This window comes from Drosophila novamexicana, unplaced genomic scaffold (assembly GCF_003285875.2).
Source record: "Drosophila novamexicana strain 15010-1031.04,08,12 unplaced genomic scaffold, DnovRS2.1 tig00004554-arrow-pilon, whole genome shotgun sequence".
Lineage (NCBI taxonomy): Eukaryota > Metazoa > Arthropoda > Insecta > Diptera > Drosophilidae > Drosophila > Drosophila novamexicana.
In genome coordinates, this window is record NW_020825051.1 from 3,229,529 (window position 1) to 3,251,233 (window position 21,705).

The 21,705-nt window shown below is 41.6% G+C and overlaps 5 protein-coding genes across 13 annotated transcripts in view; 3 read left to right on the forward strand and 2 right to left on the reverse strand.

Moving 5' to 3' along the window:
* Positions 1-3,493, reverse strand: part of LOC115769554 (protein furry) — a 52,217-nt gene extending 48,724 nt beyond the window's left edge. For 2 of the 6 annotated variants that reach the window (XM_030714399.1, XM_030714398.1), the window contains exon 1: positions 3,139-3,472. In XM_030714399.1, coding sequence (XP_030570259.1) covers positions 3,139-3,208 — 70 coding nt within the window. In that variant the 5' untranslated portion in view covers positions 3,209-3,472. Of the gene's footprint in view, positions 1-690; positions 777-3,138 lie in introns of those variants that run through there. The other 4 variants (XM_030714403.1, XM_030714402.1, XM_030714401.1 and 1 more) reach the window with 3 other exon arrangements.
* Positions 3,494-3,764: 271 nt separating this feature from the next.
* Positions 3,765-5,323, forward strand: LOC115769775 (UPF0046 protein C25E10.12). The gene is made up of 2 exons (XM_030714740.1): positions 3,765-4,292; positions 4,351-5,323. The coding sequence occupies exons 1-2, from the start codon at positions 3,907-3,909 to the stop codon at positions 4,877-4,879; spliced, it is 915 nt and encodes a 304-aa protein (XP_030570600.1). The 5' UTR covers positions 3,765-3,906; the 3' UTR covers positions 4,880-5,323.
* Positions 5,228-6,794, forward strand: LOC115769774 (tubulin alpha-4 chain). Its single transcript, XM_030714739.1, has 2 exons — positions 5,228-5,310; positions 5,382-6,794. Exons 1-2 carry the CDS (start codon positions 5,308-5,310, stop codon positions 6,759-6,761), a joined length of 1,383 nt encoding a protein of 460 aa, XP_030570599.1. The 5' UTR covers positions 5,228-5,307; the 3' UTR covers positions 6,762-6,794.
* An 813-nt stretch (positions 6,795-7,607) lies between these two features.
* LOC115769607 (ribose-phosphate pyrophosphokinase 2) lies at positions 7,608-21,640 on the reverse strand. Of its 4 annotated transcripts, none has more exons than XM_030714501.1 (9): positions 20,931-21,640; positions 18,691-18,916; positions 14,521-14,704; positions 13,809-13,877; positions 10,745-10,843; positions 8,952-9,076; positions 8,667-8,865; positions 8,475-8,609; positions 7,608-8,379 (listed from the first exon to the last, which is right to left on the reverse strand). In XM_030714501.1, exons 2-9 carry the CDS (start codon positions 18,906-18,908, stop codon positions 8,287-8,289), a joined length of 1,122 nt encoding a protein of 373 aa, XP_030570361.1. In that variant the 5' UTR covers positions 18,909-18,916; positions 20,931-21,640; the 3' UTR covers positions 7,608-8,286. The 4 variants fall into 4 exon arrangements, with proteins under 4 accessions (XP_030570361.1, XP_030570360.1, XP_030570362.1 ...); XM_030714500.1 differs by lacking the exon at positions 20,931-21,640 and adding an exon at positions 19,886-20,048; XM_030714502.1 differs by lacking the exons at positions 13,809-13,877; positions 20,931-21,640 and adding an exon at positions 19,886-20,047 and having other exon boundaries at positions 10,745-10,855.
* LOC115769611 lies at positions 9,157-10,288 on the forward strand. Its single transcript, XM_030714508.1, has one exon. The coding sequence runs from the start codon at positions 9,315-9,317 to the stop codon at positions 10,104-10,106; it is 792 nt and encodes a 263-aa protein (XP_030570368.1). The 5' UTR covers positions 9,157-9,314; the 3' UTR covers positions 10,107-10,288.
* Positions 21,641-21,705: the final 65 nt, after the last annotated feature.

Genomic DNA, 21,705 nt, shown 5'->3' on the forward strand with positions numbered 1-21,705 from the left:
TTTTGCTGACTTTTCTCTATGCAGGATTATTTGTGATAGTTGTTGTTGTTATCGTTGTTGTTGTTGTTGTTTTTTTGGTCTGATAAGAACAGGCCACAAAGCTCATAAATGTGTCACCGCAAGGCAAGTGACGTTAATCGAAAAGTCAAACGACCCGAAAAAATGGATTACTTTTTAAAAAACAAAAAAACCAAAAACATTTGTATTTAAAGACTTGCAGGCCGAGATTAGATCGTATACAACAACAACAACAACAACAGTAGCAACAGCTGTTTATAAATTGTCGAGCGTTAAGCCTATATAAATATAAATATGAACGATTATTGTTCGTAATTTTCACAGCTTTTATATTATGGCATAGAATTTGCTTGATGTATGTATTTATAATGCTTTTTTATGCTAATGAGCTAGTTTAAAGGCGTCTCGAAAATGAGCTCAGCTTTTTGAATTTGAAATCGACACACGACGCGGCTGATGACAACAACAACAACAACAGCAAGAAGAAGAGCAGCAGCAACAAAATTCGGTTGTCAAATTACAATTTCGAGGCAATTTAATGTATTTATTTATATATACGTGAGCATATATGTATTTATAGGTGTGTATGGCACATATATCTTCACGTTCACATCGCACACAAAACACAATTTCTGTCGGCTAAAACAAAAACACAATTGTATTTATATATACATATATATGGTGTACATATATATCTCAATACGCAAACGTAGCAAACGTAAAATGCTAAATGCGAGGCGAACTCTGGCGACGACTAATTTCGACTGCGGCGAAAACGCGCGCGCGCCTCGCAGCCCAAAAAGTTCCAAGCAGCGGCAGCAGCAGCAGCAGCAGCGCCAGCGAAAGGCAGCAAGAAACACAAGCAATAAGTAATACAAATAAAAAAAAAAGCCAGCGTAAAGCAAAAACAAAAAATAAACTGAGCACAAATCGCGCGCGCTCGCAAATTGAAAGCACAAAATCAAAACAAACGTTAATTGTATAGTTAAAATTATGATTAAACAGCAAAAGTCGAGAGAGAGAGAGAAAGAGAGAGAGCGATAGCAGCAAGTGTCACAAACAGCGAGAGCGAGAGAGAGAGTGAGAGTGGGGTAAGTGTGAAACAGCTGTTAACCGCGGCGAATTGGAAATAAGCCGCACCGCAATAAAAACTAACAACAACTCAATCAGCTGTGCAAGTGGCGTCGATGTTGGCACTCGTACAGCACAATGATTAGCATTATTTGTTGTTTTTGTTGTTGTTGTTGTTTTTCACTAATATCTGAGACATTAACATAAATTAGTTGAAACGAAATAAGGCAACATTGCAAATAGCTTAGAACAAGTCGTTTGGGGGGCTTTTAGCACGTAAATATTCGCACTTTTGTACCACGCTGCGTATGCGTAATCGCACAGGCACACACACACACACAGCGAGACACACACACACAAGAACAAAGCCTAAGAAGCGTCGCGCTGCGGCTTACATTGTATAACCCGTTCTCGGTTGCGTCCTCAACTATGCCGCACGCCATTTGTTTATGCATTGGGTTATTACATAAATCATCTTTAAGTGTATTTATTATTTTTATCGTATTCGTATTTGTTATTGAGTGCGCAAATTTCTAAACAAATATTTGCAATTTTTTTTTGTTTGTTTTCAATTTGTTGTCGATTTGCTTTGTTGCCTTATTTCGCAAAGCTTTGCTAATCATGCGAGCTACACAATTTTTGTAACAATAAACAACGAAGTTGATTATTAACTGTGGAAGCCATAAAAAATAAAAATCATGCACAAATGTTTTTACAACACACAAAAAGGAAAATGGTTTGGGAATTAGCACATTTTGTATTTGCCTCTCTCACTCTCTCTCTCTCTCTCTCTCTCTCTCTCGCTCCTCCATACAACTCTCTTTCGCTCTTGTAAGTGTTAGTTAACGGCTTTTATTGCAAATTACATCACGCCCACGCCAAATAAATTGGCAAAAGCAAAAGCAAAGACAGCAACAACAAAACACACGCGATGACGAACACGCGACCGGAACGCGCCGTTACACACGAAACAGTTAAGAAGGAAGAAGAGGAGCAGACCCGAGAACGCACTGCAACTTGACACTTGGCGCGTTGGCAAACAAATGAGCTTTGGAGCTTCAGGACTGCGACGGCTACGGCGACGGCAACTGAAACGGAGACTGAGCAAGAATCGCACAACTTATGCAATTGGCTCAGGTGCCGCACATAGCTCACTCGACATTTGACTTTTGGTGAGCAGCGGTGAATTTTTGTTTTCCTTCTAATTTTGCACTGCCACCAGCAGAGAAAATCCGTTGGATAAGTGCCAAAGGTTGTGACCACACTGACTGACGTTCTTGCTTATTGTGAATGTCATTATCAAGGTTTATGTTTTCTGCGCCCGTTGTCTGTCATTTTTTTTGTGAATGAATGTGCGAAGGAGAAATTGAGTGAGGAGAGCGAGAGTAGGAGAGAGAACACACCCACTGAAAGCTCTCGTCTAGGTCTAGGTCAATGCAGCGCCGAAATGCGTTTGTATTGGTGATCATCCGTGACATGCCATTTTACTCTTTCGCTCTCAACGGTGGACCATATGGCTGTGTATGTGTGTGTGTGTGTAGAAATGGGAGCACTGTGTCTGTGCGCTCATCTCCAAATGTACGCTGCAACGGTAAATGGCAGCCCCTAATGTCGCCGTGCAATAATAAATTGCGTCGCACAAACTTGAGCAGACCCATCAATTATGGCGGAGTCAAAGAACAATGGCCATAAAAGATACACAAACACACTGACAGAGGCAAATGCAAACGGTCTGGCCATTCGGACATAATCAAAGTGAATCATCACTTAAGAAACGAGGAAGCAAACAGGCAGAATTCGTCAGACACAAAAGCGCCGACGCAGAGTGCTTAACACTGCGAACAAGAGGGCGCATGTTAGGAGGCCAGATGGTTAATACACACGCACGTACGCACACACACGTGCACAAAACAGATAAAATGCACACTTGATAGGTGGGCGTAAACAATTAGCAGCGACGTCAGCGGCAATTAAGTACAAAAAATAAAAATAAAAGAAAGGGGCTGCGCCCAGGCAGAGCTAATTGAGTCGTACCAAAATAGAACTCACCTGCAACGCCGGCACTGAGGCCATCCAGAAATGCCTCCGGCTGTGCATGCAGCTCCAATGATTGTTCCATGCCTGCTTTTCTGCTCCAAAACACTTGCGTACACACTTAATACATCAAGTGTCCGTGCGGACGCTTTGCAGCCATTTTGGTTTTCAATATGTGCGTTCAGTTTTGCACGCACTACCGGGTGTCGCCGGCGAACAGTACACTTGCACTTAATATTAATCGAACACAATTGATAGCACTTATTGGCGAATTTGCAAATAAATTTGAGAAAATTGCCAAACGACTAATTGTAGAATACGTGAGTGGTAAGAAGAAGCAGAATATACAGCAGTGACGCCCAGCTGTTTTTTGTTTAGCATGCAGCGTTGCCACCTGGCGGAGGCCTTGCCAGCCTGCCGTGACATCACAAACTATTGCAACTGTACGAAATGTGTTAATAAATTAAATAAATGCTAGAATTTTAAAATAATATAATGTGATGATTATATGCTTTCCATGCTATACATTTTTTAGTCTACCATTGGCATTTTTTTTATTTATTTTTAAGTTATAACCAATTTGTTTTGGTATAGTGCGTCTTGGCAACCCTAAGCGAAAGAAACAGCTGATACTGAAACTTTTGTTTTGTACGCTGTGCATGCTATTGTTATCTTTTATCGGCAAATCAGTGTTTACTTAATTTAAAAGCGCAAAATACCCGTGTGCTTATCAGGGATATTGACTATCAATGTTGTATTAATAGCTGTTGAGCTAGTCCAACAATGGCATCGCCGCCTATAGCCGTACATCCGCTGACCGGCGACCCGACCGCCGCCTGGAATGAGATCAGCAAAAGCCAGCGGGTCATCAAGGTGGTCATGAAGCCACCGACGACGACGGTGGCACCGAACAAGGCGCGCGTCGTATGCATGTCGGACACGCACTCGCTGACGCCGTACATCAAGTTCGATATACCCGATGGTGATATATTTATACATGCCGGCGACTTCACCAAGTGCGGCCAGCTGCAGGAGGTGGTCGAGTTTAACAATTGGATTGGCGCCCTGCCGCACAGGCACAAAATTGTGATAGCCGGCAATCACGAGCTTAGCTTCGATCGCACCTTCACGCATCCGTTTCAGAGCAAGGGCCAGACACATGCCGAACGGTTGGTTGAATATCCTTATTGCCAAGCTCAAGTCACATGTATATTTGGTCTTTGGCAGCTCCAAGCACACGGGCATGACAATACTGGACGATTTGCCCACGTTGGGCAACGACAAGGAGAGCATGGAGAGCGCCGTTAAGACGCCCAACATACGCGAGGCCTTAACCAATTGCACATACTTGGAGGACGAGCTGCTGGAGCTGTGGGGCGTGCGCATTTACGGCTCGCCCTGGCAGCCGGAATTCTGTCGCTGGGCATTCAATGTGCCGCGCGGCGCCGCCTGCCTGGACAAATGGAATCAAATACCCGCTGGCGTCGATATACTCGTCACACACACACCGCCCGTGGGCCACGGTGATCTCTGCTGTTCGGGCGTGCGTGCCGGCTGCGTGGAGTTGCTGAGCACCGTCCAGCAGCGTGTGAAGCCCAAATATCATGTATTCGGACATGTGCACGAGGGCTATGGCATAACCAGCGACGGGCGCATCATCTATGTGAATGCCTCCACGTGCGACATCAACTATTTGCCCAACAATGCGCCCATTGTGTTTGATGTGACGCTGCCGCCAGGTGTGCGCAAGGACTAGGATCGCAGATGCCGCAACCCACAAACCTTCCGTCTTGTATTTATTAAATCTAAACTTAAGTTGCCATTCAACCCAAACAAGGAATTTATTTTATGCCCCACCTCAGGTTATTTTAAGTTAGTGTTTACAAGAACCACAAAAAAATGCTCATTAAATGTCCTGCAAGCTGCAACACTGTCTTAGTCAAGTTTCGCACCAGCTGCCGATCGCGATTGCAACTCTGCAGCGAATTGGGCTTTTGACAGTTCGCTTTGCGCTATCCGGTATAACGGCATCCATCCAGTCGCCGCAAAAGTTCCACAGCTTCAGCCATTTTGTTCTGCAACGTGGCCCAAGAAGAAAAAGTGGAATTTGTTGCCGGCAGTACAGGAAATTATTATTTTAAATTGTTTTGCACATTCTAATTAGCTGTAATTGGCACACAAATTATGGTGAGCGGCTTCTCTCAAATAAAGCGTTGGCAAATTTACAACCCCTTTTTGTCTATCCGACTGCATTAAAGCGCGAAGTCATCTCCATACAAATCGGCCAATGCGGCACGCAGATCGGCAACGCCTGCTGGGAGCTGTATCTGCTGGAGCATGGCATCAATCTGGATGGCAGTCGCAAGACCGACGAGCAGCAGGTGGAGAGCGGCCGTGGCGCCAGCGTTGGCCAAGGCGCCACCGAGAACGATGCGCACACATTCTTCATGGAGGCGGGCAACGGGAAGCAGGTGCCGCGCTCGATATTTGTGGATCTGGAGCCGTCGGTGATCGACAGCGTGCGCACGGGCCCCACACGGCATCTGTATCATCCGGAGCAGTTGATCTCCGGCAAGGAGGATGCGGCCAATAATTTTGCGCGCGGACGCTACTCGATTGGCAAGGATGTGATCGACAAGGTGACCTCACGGCTGCAAAAGATTGTGGAACAGTGCGAAGGTCTGCAGGGTTTCCTCATCTTCAATTCAATGGGCGGCGGCACCGGCTCCGGCTTCACCTCGCTGCTGATGGAGGCGCTGTCCAATGATTTTAGCAAAAAGTGTAAGCTAAACTTTGGCGTCTATCCGTCGCCCAAGGTGTCCACGGCCGTGGTGGAGCCGTACAATGCGCTGCTGACCACACACTCGACCATGGAGCATGCGGACTGCGTCTTTATGGTGGACAACGAGGCCATCTACGATATATGCAAAAGTAAGCTGGGCGTGGACAGGCCGGCATATAACAATCTGAACCGGCTGATTGCCCAGATTGTCAGCTCGACGACTGCCTCGCTGCGCTTTAGCGGCTCGATGAACGTGGATCTGAATGAGTTCCAAACGAATCTGGTGCCCTTTCCGCGCATCCATTTCCCGCTCGTCGCCTATGCGCCGCTCATGTCCGCGGATCGTGCCGCCCACGAGCAGCACGCGATCACCACGCTGACGAACGCCTGCTTCGAGTCCTCGAACATGATGGTTAAGTGCGATCCGCGTGCCGGCAAGTACATGGCCTGCTGCATGCTCTTCCGCGGCGATGTGGTGCCCAAGGATGTGAACGCCGCCATCTCGGCGATCAAATCGAAACGGCATATACAATTCGTTGACTGGTGTCCCACGGGCTTCAAGATCGGCATCAACTACGAGAAGCCCGCCTTTGTCCAGGACGGCGATCTGGCGCCCACCTCACGCGCCTGCTGCATGCTCTCCAACACGACGGCCATATCGGTGGCCTTCTCCAATCTGGCCTACAAATTCGATCTGATGTTCAAGAAGCGCGCCTTCGTCCACTGGTACGTGGGCGAGGGCATGGAGGAGGGCGAGTTCAACGAGGCGCGCGAGGATATCGCTGTGCTCGAACGGGATTTCGATGAAGTCGGCCTGAACAATGATGAGGAGGAGGAGGAGTTCGCCGAGTTTTAAGCAACCTCTGTAACTGCCGTCAATAAACTATTGTATTAAAATTCAATTGGATCAAATGATGGATCTTATATGGTCAGAGCCAGATGAGCTCTGCCCATCCAGTCCGTTTCCAGAAAGGGGCATCTGTTTTAAATTGTACCTTGCTAGCTAAGTTATTATGTAATAGTATATATCATCACTCGGCTGGTTCCCTAAGCAGCATCCATTTCCATAATGGGCAAGTCCCATATCTCCTGTACTCCAATATACGTAAGTTCTATGTATTATGTAGATCTGTGGATCTTTAAAGGAACTCTATTAAATGAAGGAAATAGTAAGGATAACAAAAAAATAACCAATAAGCAATCCTCTTGGCAGGCATTCCAAGTTTTCTTTTAGCATTAACCGGATAAGTTGCTTAAAAAGAACCCAACTTCATATATGAATAAAGTATTGGAAAAACTTTTTCAAACATAAACTTATTTTTCTAAATTTAAAATATGGGAATATACAATTCCTAATTGTTCCTTTTAAATCTGGAGAAATGTGAAGAACTAAGATTCAAACTTCGAATTATGAAGCTGTTTTTGCAGCTGGATCAAAGCGAATTCACAAACCTAAAGAAAAAGCGCTAGTTCGAACCCTAAACCGAACCAGCTAAAGGCTTACAGTCATGTCTGATCTCCCTACTATATCTACACTATCTTACCAAAGTTTGGTTCCCAGCTCTTCACATTTCCTTTAACTCTAGAATTAACGATCAAGAAAAGTTTTTCAGTCTCTTTTTAAATTTTTTTTTATTTTTATTTTTGTTTTGTAAGTTTTTGTTGTTGTTTTTGTTGTTGTTTATTTTAAACGCCTAAATTTCTTTTCAATTGTGTTTCTTTTTTGTATACTTATTTACTTAAATTTACTAAAATTTTTGTTTGTTTTGAACTTGCAAGCATTTTCGCATCAAAACTTATGTTAAGGAAACATCAAAAAGTTCTTGTTGCACAGTGTAAAATTACAATTCTTGTGTGTGGTTGTGTGTGCATGTGTGTGTGTGTCGGTGTGTGTGTGTGTGTGTGTGTGTGTGTGTGTGTGTAGTTGTGTATCTTTTACTACATAATCTATACAACTAACTTTCTCTCTAAGAGCTGATAATCTTTTACAAAATGCGATATTCAATTAATTTACGAAAAAAATTTAACAAATCAAAAATGTGGCTCATTTTTTTTTTAGTTTTTGTTTCTAGACAAAAAGAAGGCAATTAAGTGTGCAATTGTTGTTGTTGTTGTTGTTGTTATGTACTTTATGCTACTTTATATAATTACATAATGACGATTAGTGTTTTGTTGTTGTTGTTGTTGTTGTTGTTGTTGTTTATCTGATAGTAGATAATACAAAATATATAACGATGAATGATGGCAAAAGATGCTGCGAATTGAAAATTGATTGGTTTGTTGTTGTTGTTTGTTGTTTATGCTAATGTTGTTGTTGTTGTTTTTGTTATGGTGGTTGTTGTTGTTGTTGTATTAGTTGTTGCTGCATTTGGATTTAACGCTTAATATGGAACATTTGAGAAGAGATACGAGACACTCTCGCCATTGTGTGTCCGTCTAACTGCCTCGGCGAACATCATGGACACATCAATGCACTGCAAATCAAGAGAGAGATTGATTGAGTATTGTTTATAGAGAGAGAGGGAGAGAGAGAGAGAGAGAGAGAGAGAGAGCGAGTGGGTGGTCTTACCTGTATTTTGGGACAATCACGCATATGCCCATCCTGTGGTATGGTATTGGTCACAACGACCGCCTCGAAGCAGGCATTGTTAATGCGTGAAATCGCCGGACCCGAGAAAATGCCGTGCGTCAGTATGGCATACACCTGTATAGGAATCGTTCATGTGAGCAGAAGTTTTCATTTCATTTTAGGCACACCCACCTTGGTAGCGCCTGCTTCGACGAGACGATCGGCGGCATGGACAATGGTGCCGCATGTATCGGCCATATCGTCGACCAATATGGCAATCTTATCCTTAACATCACCGACGAGCACCATGGAGGCCACCTCGTTGGCCTTCTTGCGCTCCTTGTGTATCAGCGCGAACTCCACGTTCAAGCGATCCGCTATGGAGGTGACACTGTATGGGACATAAACGGATATCAATATATATATATATATATATAGAGACTGGGTTCAGTCAAAGATGAATCGCAAAGTATTTACCGCTTGGCGCCGCCGGCATCTGGCGATACGATAATCGAATTTTTCCATTCGGGAATGTTCTCTTTGATCCATTTTAGTACCGCCGGCTCGGCATAGAGATTATCAACTGGTATATCGAAGAAACCCTATATATATATGTAGAACAATATATATATGTTTAGTTTTATAAAGCATATAGCAACTGTGCACAGTTCTGTCATAGAATTTGCCATCACAAATTTATTCTGAAACTAATTCCTATTCCCCCAAAAAACTTTTAGTTCCTTTATCTCTCTATTGCTTCTAAAATAGAAGGAAAAAAATTGAACGTTTCTCTTTTATTTTGATATACAAAAGTTAATTTGCGAACAGCGACTGCTTTAGATGGCCGAAAGGATGTTGAACTCGCGCAATTTATCGGCCGAGGAGCACAAGGAGCTGGACGACTGGCTAAATACCAAAGAGATTTCACTTAACCATCGCACACGACGCGATCTCTCCGATGTTGTCAATATGGCGCTGCTCTTCAAGAATGTCGATGCCAAGTTGGTGAACATGAAAAACTATACGTCTCACGGCAATTTGGCCCTCAAGCTGCTCAATTGGGAGACCTTCAATCTGAAGGTATTGCGAAAAACGGGCCTGATACTGATGCGTCCGGCCTTGGAGCAGCTCGCCTCGGGCGATCTGAATGCCATACGATCTTTGCTCTTTCATTTGATGCGCATCGAACGGGATGGCATACAGTTGAGCTCACGTCGAGCATCTCCGACCAAGGGACAGCGGCAACAGTCCGACAATCGGGATGATGCCCACGAGGAGGCCCGAACTCAGACGCTGATACCAACAGAGCCACCGACACCGAACCAAAAACAGTCGCAGACCCAGAGCCCGACACAGAACGAAACGGAGACAAACGCACTATTATCGCACAATCTGAGAGTAACCTATGCCAATTATGAGGAACTGAAGCGTATCAACGAGAAGAAGGAGCAATATATCGGATCTCTTAGCCAAAAGGTGCAATATCTAGAGAAGGTCATACTGGAGAAGGAGAAGCGCATCAATGAGCTCGTCGATCACTTGTCCACATTATCGGTACGCATTATATCCATGCAGACGTCTCTAACAGATGATGCACTGGCCCAGTCCCAACCCCAGCCTCAGCCAGAGTAGCCCAGGACGCTGAGCGACAAGAATTTTAATTGGGTCTCAAACGCTTTGACATTAACATTAACATTGACATTAACATTAATTAACCATTAATCATTCCTAGTTTTTCGACTTTCTCCTACGATATTTTGTCTTCTTAATTTCTTAATTTCTTCTTTATTTTTGGCATTTATAAAGTAGTACGATTAATGAAATGTAAAATAAAACAAAATTGTTGTGTTATGCCCCCTTAAATAGGAGTTTTACAAAGTATCTATATATAAACTTGATCAGTAAATCCGTCTGTCTATATGCTGGGCTCTAACATATCAAATGAAGGATAAAGAAACTCTCCTTATTCAAGATTTATATAATGCTTACTGTATAGGAACAATCCTATCAACATCCACATACTATACATTCTATTACTAATTGAGGAAAGATCTATAACAAAATGTTTGTCTATAGAAAACGGCTTAGTTCTTCAAAGTATCTTAAATGTCCTCAAAATGATATTCCTCCCTCTTAACATATCTGCCAATTATTATCAAATCGGAACAACTTCTAGACGAGCAATCTTTCGGATATAAAGCTTTGACATATCAGAACTTGCGTTCTTTGTTTTCCTTATTATAGATCATATGATAAGGGGAAACGCTTACCTGAATCTGTGAGGCATGTAGATCCATGGTTATAATATGATCCGCACCGGCCACTGATAGCATATTAGCGACCAATTTCGCCGAGATGGGCGCACGGCTCTGTGCATGGGCCAGCGTAGAAAAATTAAGAATATATCATGTATCATTAGCGTAGTTAGTAATTAATTGAAATCTTATGATTGTACTATATACATGGTATATAGATATAGTTGCTTAAGGCTAGGCATTATGAGAGAGTTAACCATGGATACAAAATTAATAATACATATACATAACATATATATACACACAGAAAATCGTAACAATCCAATAAGTAATAAATATCATAGACAAGAACTTCGATTTTTGACAAACACAAAGGACAACAATGAGCAACTGTTGAGCGCGATCAAGAGAGAGATTGAGATTGTGAGAAAGAGAGAGAGAGAGATATGGGAGTGCGCACCAGTTACAAATAGAGAGAGAGAGAGAGAGAGAGAGAGAGAGAGAGAGAGAGTATGTAAGTGCGAGTTACAATTTTAGCAAATATATATAGATATATTCACTTTCGATTGTGCAAGAGTATTAAAAACGGGATTTTTTAATATATTTTTTTAAACAGATTTTCGAATCGTTTTACAACTGAAGAACAGAACTAAAAAACCAGTTGAAACTAACATGCATTGGGATTTCAAAAAGAAAACGTGTTTGTTAGTTAAACTTTTGAGGGAAAGGAAACTCAAGAAATGCAATAAAAAAATGTAAATGAATATAACAAAAACTGCAACTGTTTCAGTTAAAGAAAATGTGAAAATTGTTTAAGCTGTATTTTTTTTTTTTTTTTTTAGTTTAGTTTAAAGATACTTCGCTCGAAGCTGTATAAAAATAAAAGCTCAGACCCGCCGCCAGCTACTCACAGTATATTGTCTGGGTGAAAACTCCTAAGCACATATTAAGAGATATATTTTTGGTTTTTTTTGTTTTTTTGGTTTTGGTAATTGGTTTTGGTTAAACATTGTCGATAAGAGTCGAATAAAAAGAAAAGAAAAAGAAGAAACGAAAAGTTGAGTGAAATGTTCGCTTCAAGTTTTATAGAAACAAAAAAAGAAAAAGTCAGAGCAAAAGTAAAAGTAAAAATAAAAGAAAATTGATATTGAGACAAAACAAAATGCTGGAATTGGGATTGTGCTATATCTTTGAAGTTAGTATCACATTAACAAATTCTTGTACAGAGTTAGGAATTTTGTGGGAAAAATGGGCAGCGCACTTGCGAATAAATCAGGTATACAAAGCTTAGGAGGATTACAAAACAAATTGAGCCTATGAGCGACCATGTTGCATATACAAATATTTAATATAGCATAATCTAATATTATCAGACAAGAGTCACAGTCGATTGAGTTCGATGTCAAGAAACGCATTTCGAGTTCAAAGTAAGCCACGTTTCCTATAGATAATGCGACTCGAACACAAATTATGGAAAAATATTTGTGCAATTACAAATGTAAGAGCCGGGTTCAAGCGCAGTCGGAGATAGATAATGCCGGACCCCCAATGTAACGGAAGAATCCGAGAGCTGACGTCAGAATAAATAAATGACGTGCCTAATGGGTTATCAATTGAATTGAATATAAGTCTATATAATAATTAAAATCTATGAAAAACACAAACAGAAATTCTACAAATATATTAAAACTCTTTTTATACCCTGAACCCATTCAAAATGGGTATAAGGGTATATTGTATTTGTGCGAAAGCCAAATGTATGTAACAGGCAGAAGGAAGCATCTCCGACCCCATTAAGTATATATATTCTTGATCAGCATCAATAGTCGAATCGATCTAGCCATGTCCGTCTGTCTGTCCGTCCGTCCGTCCGTCCGTCCGTCTGTATGAACGCAAGGATCTCAGAATCTATAAGAGCCTCTAGCTCTTGAAATTTCAGATGTAGATGCTCCTAGCTCCCGCGCAGATCGAGTTTGTTTCCGATAATCGATAACTTACTCCGTTTCCAAGCAATCGATATCGATATCCTGTTTTTTGGGCAATTTTGGTAAATAATAAGAGCTAGAGTCACCAAACTTGACATATAGCTTCTAAAATAGAATATATATGTATATGCATTTGATGTTGGAAGAAGAGGGTTCAGGGTATCCCCTAGTCGGGAGCTCCCGACTAGAACCTCTTACTTGTTTTGGTTGCTAAGCAACAAAGTCTTATCAGCGTCAAAGGTTGGATTTGAACCCGGTTTTTGTTTTTTTACGGGGGGGGATGGGGGAAAAACTTGGTGCGCAAGTTGGTTGGAACACAAGTGCAAAGATGCAACAACAAAAAATAAATAAATATATATATATGTTTATATATATGTACTATAAAGTACAAGTAGCATACTATATGGCATCAACGAGACATGACAAAATACACGAGCAACGTTTATAGATATAAATAATGTGTTAATATAAGTATTAAATCATATATTTTTGTTGCAATGAAGCGCCGCCGCAGTCGACGTCGACGTCGACGTCGCCGCCGTCGCCAGGAAACAAACCGAATTCAAATGCAAGAAAACAGAAAGAAAAAAAAATGTGGAAATTTTTGTATTTTTCTTAACCAATTGAGCAAATTTCACAAATATAATTGCTTAAAATATATATAGTTAGAATTTTGCGCTTTTCATTGCATTTGTTTATAAATTTGCGTATTTTTTGCAATATTTTCATCAGTTAATTTTCTTTTTCTTAGTTAGTTTAACATGCAGCACGTGTATTAAACATAAAAGACAAAAGCTGAAAAAACCTTTTTGAATTTCAAATTTGGAAATTTGTATTTAAAGATATTAAAGCAACATACTATTGTTATTATTATAATTGTATTTTATTTTTTTTAGGTACCCGAAGCCCAGAGGTGAGAATAGTTTTGCAAAGTTGTTTGGCATTTGAGTTTCTTGAATGAGTTTGATGAGATTTTTGTTTGCCCTTAGTACATTTGGTAGAAAAACAAAAACAAATTGAAAATTAAGTATTTTCAGAGCATGAAATATGTGAGTTTGAGTTTGAGTTTGAGTTGTTTAACTAAATGTAAATACCCTAAATTTCCAATCGAAGTTTTTCTTGGCAAGTTTCTTGCTTTCGTCTTTCTCCTCACTGCCCGACAACTAGTGTGAAGATTGTTATATAGATCGTAGCATATACACCGCGACAATTGGGCAGATAGAGTGAGCGAGAGAGAGAGAGAGAGAGAGTGGCAGACAGAGAGAGAGAGAGCGCACCAAAAGTCGTTGCAAACAGCGGCATTAACATAATTAATTGAAGAAAAAATACATAGTTATATATATAGATAAGTAAAGTGTACAATATTATATTAAAATTTAAGTTTTTTTTTTTTAATTATTTATAGAGCTACAAATTTTCCACATTTTTATGATTTTCTTTACAGCTTGACTTCCTTGCAACCATTTTTTTTTCGTAGTTGTTTTAAATAAACGCAAAAATATTGAAATTCAATTACAAAATGCAAAAAAGAAAGAAACAGATTAACTAACAATATATATATATATATATATATATATATATCAACATCAATATATATGCAGGTATAGGTATAGATATGTGGGTTATTAACATTGGACAGTTATATGCTTTACTGTCTAGAATTCTTGCTGATTAAACGAAATCCGAACTAGTTTTGCATTGCGTGTGTGTGTTTAAAGAATCATAAGAAATAATATAATATCCTATATATATATAGGAGAGTGGAGAGCGGGCATATGCACATATATCCCTATAAGGCAAACCTACCTTATCTTTTTTGTCTTGGCGGGCATATGGAAAGCAAGGAATCACAGCTGTAACACGAGAGGCTGATGCTATTTTGCATGCATTTATCATGATCAGCAGCTCCATTAAATTATCATTGATCTCCCCGGAACCGGACTGCACGATATAAACATCTTCGCCGCGCACCGATTCTCCGATCTCGACGCTGAAATTGGAGAAAACAGTTTATATACGATTTGATTTTCATAAACAGAAATTTCCAACATATGATATGCTGGCAAATAAATGTACAAGCAAACAAATATAGTTATCGTATCGTTTATGCGTATTTATAGTGTATATCGAGTGTCGCCTTGCCTAGCCAGAAATATGTCGTCTGACAAGTGTTTACACATTGCTATTTGAGTCCGGTTAACATAAACTTATGGCCCTCTTAAAGTCTCCTCATTTGCCCAGATTTACTTCAATAATGACCTCTGATTTGGGCCAAAACAATCCAACGCCTCATCAAGATCTAATGTCTGATGTCCATATATACCCATTTCTTGCATACGTCATTCTGTATACTCTTTCCCCACCTGAGCTTATACAAACATGTCGCAGACTTCGTAGCATATGTTTCTTACCTTTCAGCAGGCTGAATGCATATGGATATATAATACATGCATGACTCCATTGTAAAAGTAAACATTTCCTCTAAATAAACTCAAGCTATTAGCTTGAAGCTCTCGATAAATAACAATTGTTTGGCATTTCTAAATTTGATATATGCAGTAACAATAGTCGGGCGCTACTATCTAATATTTTAGAGCACATATATCATGTGTGGCTGACAGAGGTTTGGTTTGTGTGTGGGCGGCTTTCTCTTTGCGTTCAAATGACTTAGAAATACAATAAACAATGTAGCTAAAGTTTGTTTCTTTTAATGGATTCTTTGTGGAATTATATAGAAATTGAATGCAAGGTTCTATCTTATTATATTATATAGCTGACATGGCATTATATTGTTTGGTCTAGTCGTGGGTTTTTAAACATTCTCGTTTATTGTCTTGTTTACGTTCTGATTTCCTTTCTTTGCATTTCTTCGCGCTCGCTCACACACACACACACACACACACACACACTTATTTTGGTCATTGCCATTGTTATTTGCATTGAAGGTTAATTGAATTACGTGTCGAGAACTACGCCCAGAATATCGAACGTAACGTCCATCGATTGACATATTTGAGCATACTAGGCTGCCCCCTGTCAGTGCCACGCCCACTGTTCGTGCCACAAAATTGATGGCCTGTCTGTGTGTGTGTCTAATGGACACTAGCGCCAGCTAATCGTCCGTTTTTTAGGAATTATGAGCGCTTGCCCGGCTGATAGCCGCTCGGTCAGCTGTTGTTGGGCCTTGCGGCATATTACGCATACGCCGCATTGTTTGGCTTCGATTTGGCAAAAAGATTTCATTAGCAGCCAATGCTGGCTCTTGTGTGCCCGCTGCAGTTGCAGTTGACGTTGCATGAAATGAATGCATTTTTCTGCACTTTTTTTTCTTTTCCCAAACGTTTTTTCTGTTGTTGATAGACAAGCTAGAAAAACACTTTCGCCGCTGGCATTGCTGGCGTGCCAAACGCTAGGCGGACGTTTCTGTGGCTGGGCGCGCAGCTCTTCGGGATCTCTGTTGGCCGAGGGCCAAGCACCTGCACCTGCTCCTGCCCCGGCAGCTGTCACTGGGGGCCGAACGTTGTCTAGGAGCAGCAGCTGGCCGCCTGCTCGGCTCTTTCTTTTGTTTTGCTTCTTTTTTGTTATGCATGTATTTTTAACTAGCTGTTTGACTTTTATTTCTGTCAGTCAACTGACAAGCACATGTGTGTGTGTGCGTGTGTGTGCGTGTGTGTGCGTGTGATAATGTAATCTATAACAATCACCGACTTGGCACATGTAGGCATATACTAGATGCTCTTAAACCGTATCTTGGCATCTAAATCGCTTACGCCTGGCTGGGCATTTGCCTCCACCGGTTATCAGCAGCCGGCTGAGCTTAGCCCTTGCTCCCATTCGAAGCGCCCCCCCCCCCCCCCCCCTTCCACTGCATACCCCTTGATGGCGGACACGCAAATTCCTTATCGATCAAACTTTTCAATTTGTTATTGTAATCGACTGTTTTATAGAATTTGTATTTTGTTGCGTGTTGCGACCTTTAGAGCTGGTGACCATTGAGAAATTGCATTGGCGGTTGGATTTGGGTTGCCTTTAGCAAGGTCATTTGTGGCGAACCCCTGCTTTGGGTGTGAATAACAGCCCCGAACTAAAATGTCATTAAAATTGAAATACTTAATATAGAAAAAACGTGTGTGCCTTTCATATTTTTCCTCAATTTAATGGCATTTCCCCAAGCGCCTCATATTACAATTATCATACAATCAATCATACGATTCGTATTAGAAAATAAATAAATTTTGATGACGTTATCTGAGCTCCCTTCAAGCAGAGTCTTCTTTATAACCCAGGCCGATGTGCGTCTAATAGAGACAACAATAACAAATTTCATTGTCCATCAGCACATAAAGCACGCTCCAATCAAGTCAAAGTGCAACAAGAAGAAGAAAAACAGTGCGAGTAACCTAACTGTCAACATATTAGTTACACTGTTGCTGTCAGCGTTCGGCGAGAGCAAAGCAGAAAGAGCCACAACAAGCCGACAAGTGCGCAGCACAAATAACAACAACAATTAGGACAACCACCGTGTTGTTGTGTCTGCGTTTACGACACACACGTGGGGGCCGTCGCAGCGCTGTCGAGAACGAAAGAGCAAAAGAGCAAGCAACCGCGTGAGCACAACGCAGCAGAAACATGAAGATGTGGGGGCGGCGTTGACGTAGTCGTCGCCTGACTTATGAGTGTCTCTCTTTTGGGCGCTCTCTCTCCGGCTCTCGCTCTCGCTCTCTCTCACTCTCTTTCTCTTTGGCCAGCTCAGTGGATGGCGAAAAAAACGTGACAGTGTCGTGTTGTGGTTTGCTTTTGCTTTTGCTGTCTGCGTCTGTCGTTTCTTCTGTTTTGGAGTTTACCTTTGTGTGAGTTGCGTATCGCTGCGTATGTGTGTGCGTGTGCGGGAGCATAACAAAATACATGCATGTATGCAATACATATACACAAACGGAATACTCACGCTCATTTGGCAAGCGCGTATCATGTCAAAAAGCTTAGCGCGCATTATTTATATTATAACCTCTAATTTTTCTTGCCATTGCCTCACTTCTTTCGCCTGCTTTTGCCTTACACTCTAATTGTTTGCTAATTTACCTTTGTATCATTTTTCAACGTTTATTTAATTCCATTAAAATTCTTTTAGGCCCCTTTGCATGTGTATTGGGCATTTGTGTGTAGCTGTGTGCGTTGATAAGGCGCCAGCCCAGAGACACTTTATTATTATTTGTTGTTGATGCAGCAGCAGCTGACTTGCTCTGTTGTAAGCATGTGTGCGTGTATGTTTGTCTGTTTGTGTGTTTGTGTAAAGCAAAGCTGAAGCTGGGCCGCTAGCCGAGTCGCGATTGCGACTAGGAAAAAGCACATGTGCTAATTTAATTATGCATTAAATAAATTTTGTAAAATTTATGTGCTGCCTTAATTTATTTTTTGTTAATTTTTTTTACTGTCGGCTACAAATTGCACGCGACATTGGCGGTGTTGCCAGAGCGCATTCGTCTTGGTGTTTGTGAGTTCGATTGTCTGTGTTTGTGTTTCTGTGCCGCCGTATGTGTGTGCGTGCGTGAGTGTGTGTGTGCGTGAGTCGCACATACATACATACATACATACACAAACACACGGCAAGCAGCAACCAATGACTACGGTGTACAGTCCACTTGTTAAATCAATAAAAATAAAAAGTACAAAACAAAATGTTTTAAGAAATCCATTAAACAAAATGCACAAAAAAACACTAAAATGCAGCCGCACACGAGTAAATAACAGGAGGCAGAAGCCAGACGGGCAGAGAGGCAGACAGGCAGGCAGAAGAAACACATGGTACACGTATCAAGAGCAACCTTCGGCGAATGTTAAGGAACGCGTTGACTGGACGGACACTCGAGCACAGTTAAAAGTTTATTTCGTGCACTTTAGCCACATTTTGTGGTGTCACATTTCACACAACTTGTTTGTTGATTTTCATTAAAATTAACGGCTTTGCTTGGTACTTACCATGTTTCCAAATTGCTAAACTTCTTGGTGACCACTTTGCCCAGGTCGATGCCAAGGCGATCGACAATACGCTGCGCCAAATCCGGATGCGAGGTGCCCGAAAACACTTTAATGTTTGGCATTCTGGAGTGTATTAGATTTAGACAACCAGCCTGTTTCTCCAAATTGTCTCGGATCAAACTTCTAGCGCGTATCGGATTAGCAGAACGTACTGGCATCACACAATCTACGAGTACAAGTTTTTATTATAAAAATTTTTTTGCAAAAGCAGCGGCAGCGACGTCGCCGCATTCGCTCTGGCATGGCTATGTGTATGTGGATTTGTATGGGGGAATAGAGATAGAGAGTGGGAGAGCGCGTGTAAGAGAGCGAAATGTGTACATGTAAGCAGGCGATGGCAGCAGCAGCAGCAGCAGCCGCAGCAGTGGCAGCAGCAACAGCAGCAGCAGTAATACTTTCGTTGGCGCTCTCTCACACTCACGCGCCAAATATTCATTCATACATCTGTCGCAGGCAGAGAAAAAGCTTGTTTGTATTTAACATGCAACAGTATGTGTATGGGCCTGTGTGTATAAGAGAGAGAGAGAGAGAGAAAGAGAGTGCCGCAGCAAAGCCACCCCAAGCAGCCATGTGATTATTTGATATATTGCTGTCGCAACCTGTGTGAGTGAGCAATTGCTGTATTGTGGCCAGATCGAGGCGAATACACATGATTTATTTAAAAGTTCAAGCAAAAATATTCAAAGCTTTTCGAAGGCAGGCAATATTAACTATTTACATGAATGAGTAAATACAATTTAAATTAAATGCACGTCTTAAAGCAATATTTTCAATTGTTGTGCATTAAGAGAGATCCTTTGTCCGGAAATGCAGTCTGGCAACATTGTCTGCTCTCTTGCGTTCAGAGTGCCAACAACAATAATTAAAAGCTTACGTTGCCTGATAAAGCCTTACGCGACGCTCTCTCTGAGCGCGACTGTGCTGGTGTACCTAACCAAAATAGTCTAGCGTGCAAGCAGGCGCGTGCCAAAAGCTTTTATCACGACACAAGCCGAACAGCTGTTCATATAGTTGGTGGTTTTTGCAATGGCCGTGAAATGACTATTCAGCCTTGCAGTCAAAATGCGCGACGACACACACACACACACACACACACACAGTGGGGATGCCGCATATAACAGCTAACAATACGCACCCTCCTTGTCGCCTGAGCATTTTGTATTTGGCATGATGTAAAATTAGCGAAACTCTGATATGATGTTAAACACGACGCGCGCTTTTTACCGCTTGTCAGATGCTAACGGTACACACGACTGAGAAACGGCCAGCGGATTTATAAAGCGAAGAGCGCGCGCACGTAAAATTCGCACAGCTTTATACTATGTTATTGTGATTTATAATAATATATTTATTAGAGTGCCTATGACAGTAGATTAGACTTTGACAGCAGCAGGGAGAACAACAGAATTGAGCGAGCGCAGCGCCGCCAGCAGCCAGTGAGCAATTGGAAGTACTGAGCGTACGCGGCGTATGCGTTTCGCACACACATGCATTAAAACACACACACACGCGCACACCGATGCTAGCGCCAGAAGCTTTTGACGCAACTATGACTATTGTTGTGCTCTCTCTTTCTCTCGCTTACTCTCCCTTTTCTTTGTCGGACAGCTGTTCTGCTGCAAATACGAGGGCTGCGTGAAATGCATTTTAATTTGCATGGCTAATTTACTTAGGCTAGCCTTAGGTAATGATCCGCACAGCAACCATTTTGAGGGGCTCGTCATTGCTTCTTTGTTGTAGTACAACTGTACTTGATGCTGTCTACAAGACAAACGGAATGTCTCCGACGAGATTTGTCAAATTGTTTTCGTGTCTAAATTTAAATGAACTAAAGCTAAAGCTAAAATGTCAGGTTAAGTGTATTTGCCAAAGGAAGGCGCTGACGTAGTCTGTGTGTGTGTGTGTGTGTGTGTGTGTGTGTGCATGCATGCATGCATGTGAGTTTGTATGTATTGTTGACGCAAATACAAATGGCGTCGCTGCAATCATAAAAAGTGGTGGGGGGAAGCGACCACGTGTCGGCTTCAAATGTGCTGAGAACGCACGTTTTCTATGCCATTCAAAATAGCTAAACACAAATAAACATGCGCACACCCACACACACACACACACAAACGCACACACATATATACGTACACATAGCATATGCAAAAACGTGTCGGCAATAAATATCAACTTACTTGAAACATGTGCAAAGGCAAATCGGTCGCAAGTAACTTTAACAGCTTAGAACAAAAACAACAGTTCTCGACTTAGTCACGTTTCACTTATCTTTCTTTTTACTAGTTTCTGCAGCACTTCAGAATGCAGCCGCTTCAATGGAAATGCAAAAGCTGAATGATTCCATCGGCGTCGAAGTCATGAAGTTTTTGACTGTCGGAGCACAAGAGAGCGCGTAGAAGACGCACGATACAAGCAGAGCATAGGACAGAGAGAGAGAGAGAGAGAGCCAGAATCGGAATCGGAATCGGAGAGCGCATGGAAGAGAAGTCGCGCCGGCAACTCGCTTTGTTTTTTTTATTTTTTTTATTTGGAGCTTGGGGCCGACGATCGTCTGTGTATGGAGACACGTGCCCAGCAAACAAACGGATCGCCAATCTAAACAAAAACTGTTAAAGTTGTCTCCAGCTGCATTTCTATTACTATTCACCAGCCAATAAGAACTTAGATATGATGTATGCCAGGCTAGGTTTGAAAAGAATTGGAGCATACAATTTCAGGGTATTTTCAATGCCCACAAAAATGTTCACTGGGTTAACTTTCAAGTCCAGCGCGTGTTGTGCTGTGCGGCCCCACGCATAATTTTGAACACGTTTTTTATTTCGATTGCTGTGTTTTTGTTTGTATGCCGCAAAGTGAAACGTGAACGCGCAAAATAGCCAGACGCTGATTGTACTTAAATTAATGAGTCGCAAAATTGAAGAGCTGTGTTTTATTTTGCTGCTGTTGCCAAGC

What these genes read in the sequence shown, in the direction of transcription:
- LOC115769775 (XM_030714740.1), top strand. Translation starts at nt 3,907, where the DNA reads ATGGCATCGCCGCCTATAGCCGTACATCCGCTGACCGGCGACCCGACC. An exon ending in GGCCAGACACATGCCGAACG is followed by an intron (nt 4,293 to 4,350) that starts GTTGGTTGAATA and finishes GGTCTTTGGCAG; the next exon opens with CTCCAAGCACACGGGCATGA.
- LOC115769611 (XM_030714508.1), top strand. Translation starts at nt 9,315, where the DNA reads ATGGCCGAAAGGATGTTGAACTCGCGCAATTTATCGGCCGAGGAGCAC.
- LOC115769607 (XM_030714500.1), bottom strand. Translation starts at nt 19,919, where the DNA reads ATGCCAAATACAAAATGCTCAGGCGACAAGGAGG. An exon ending in TACATGCCTCACAGATTCAG is followed by an intron (nt 9,077 to 10,744) that starts GTAAGCGTTTCC and finishes ATATATATATAG; the next exon opens with GGTTTCTTCGATATACCAGT. An exon ending in GTGATTGTCCCAAAATACAG is followed by an intron (nt 8,380 to 8,474) that starts GTAAGACCACCC and finishes CTTGATTTGCAG; the next exon opens with TGCATTGATGTGTCCATGAT.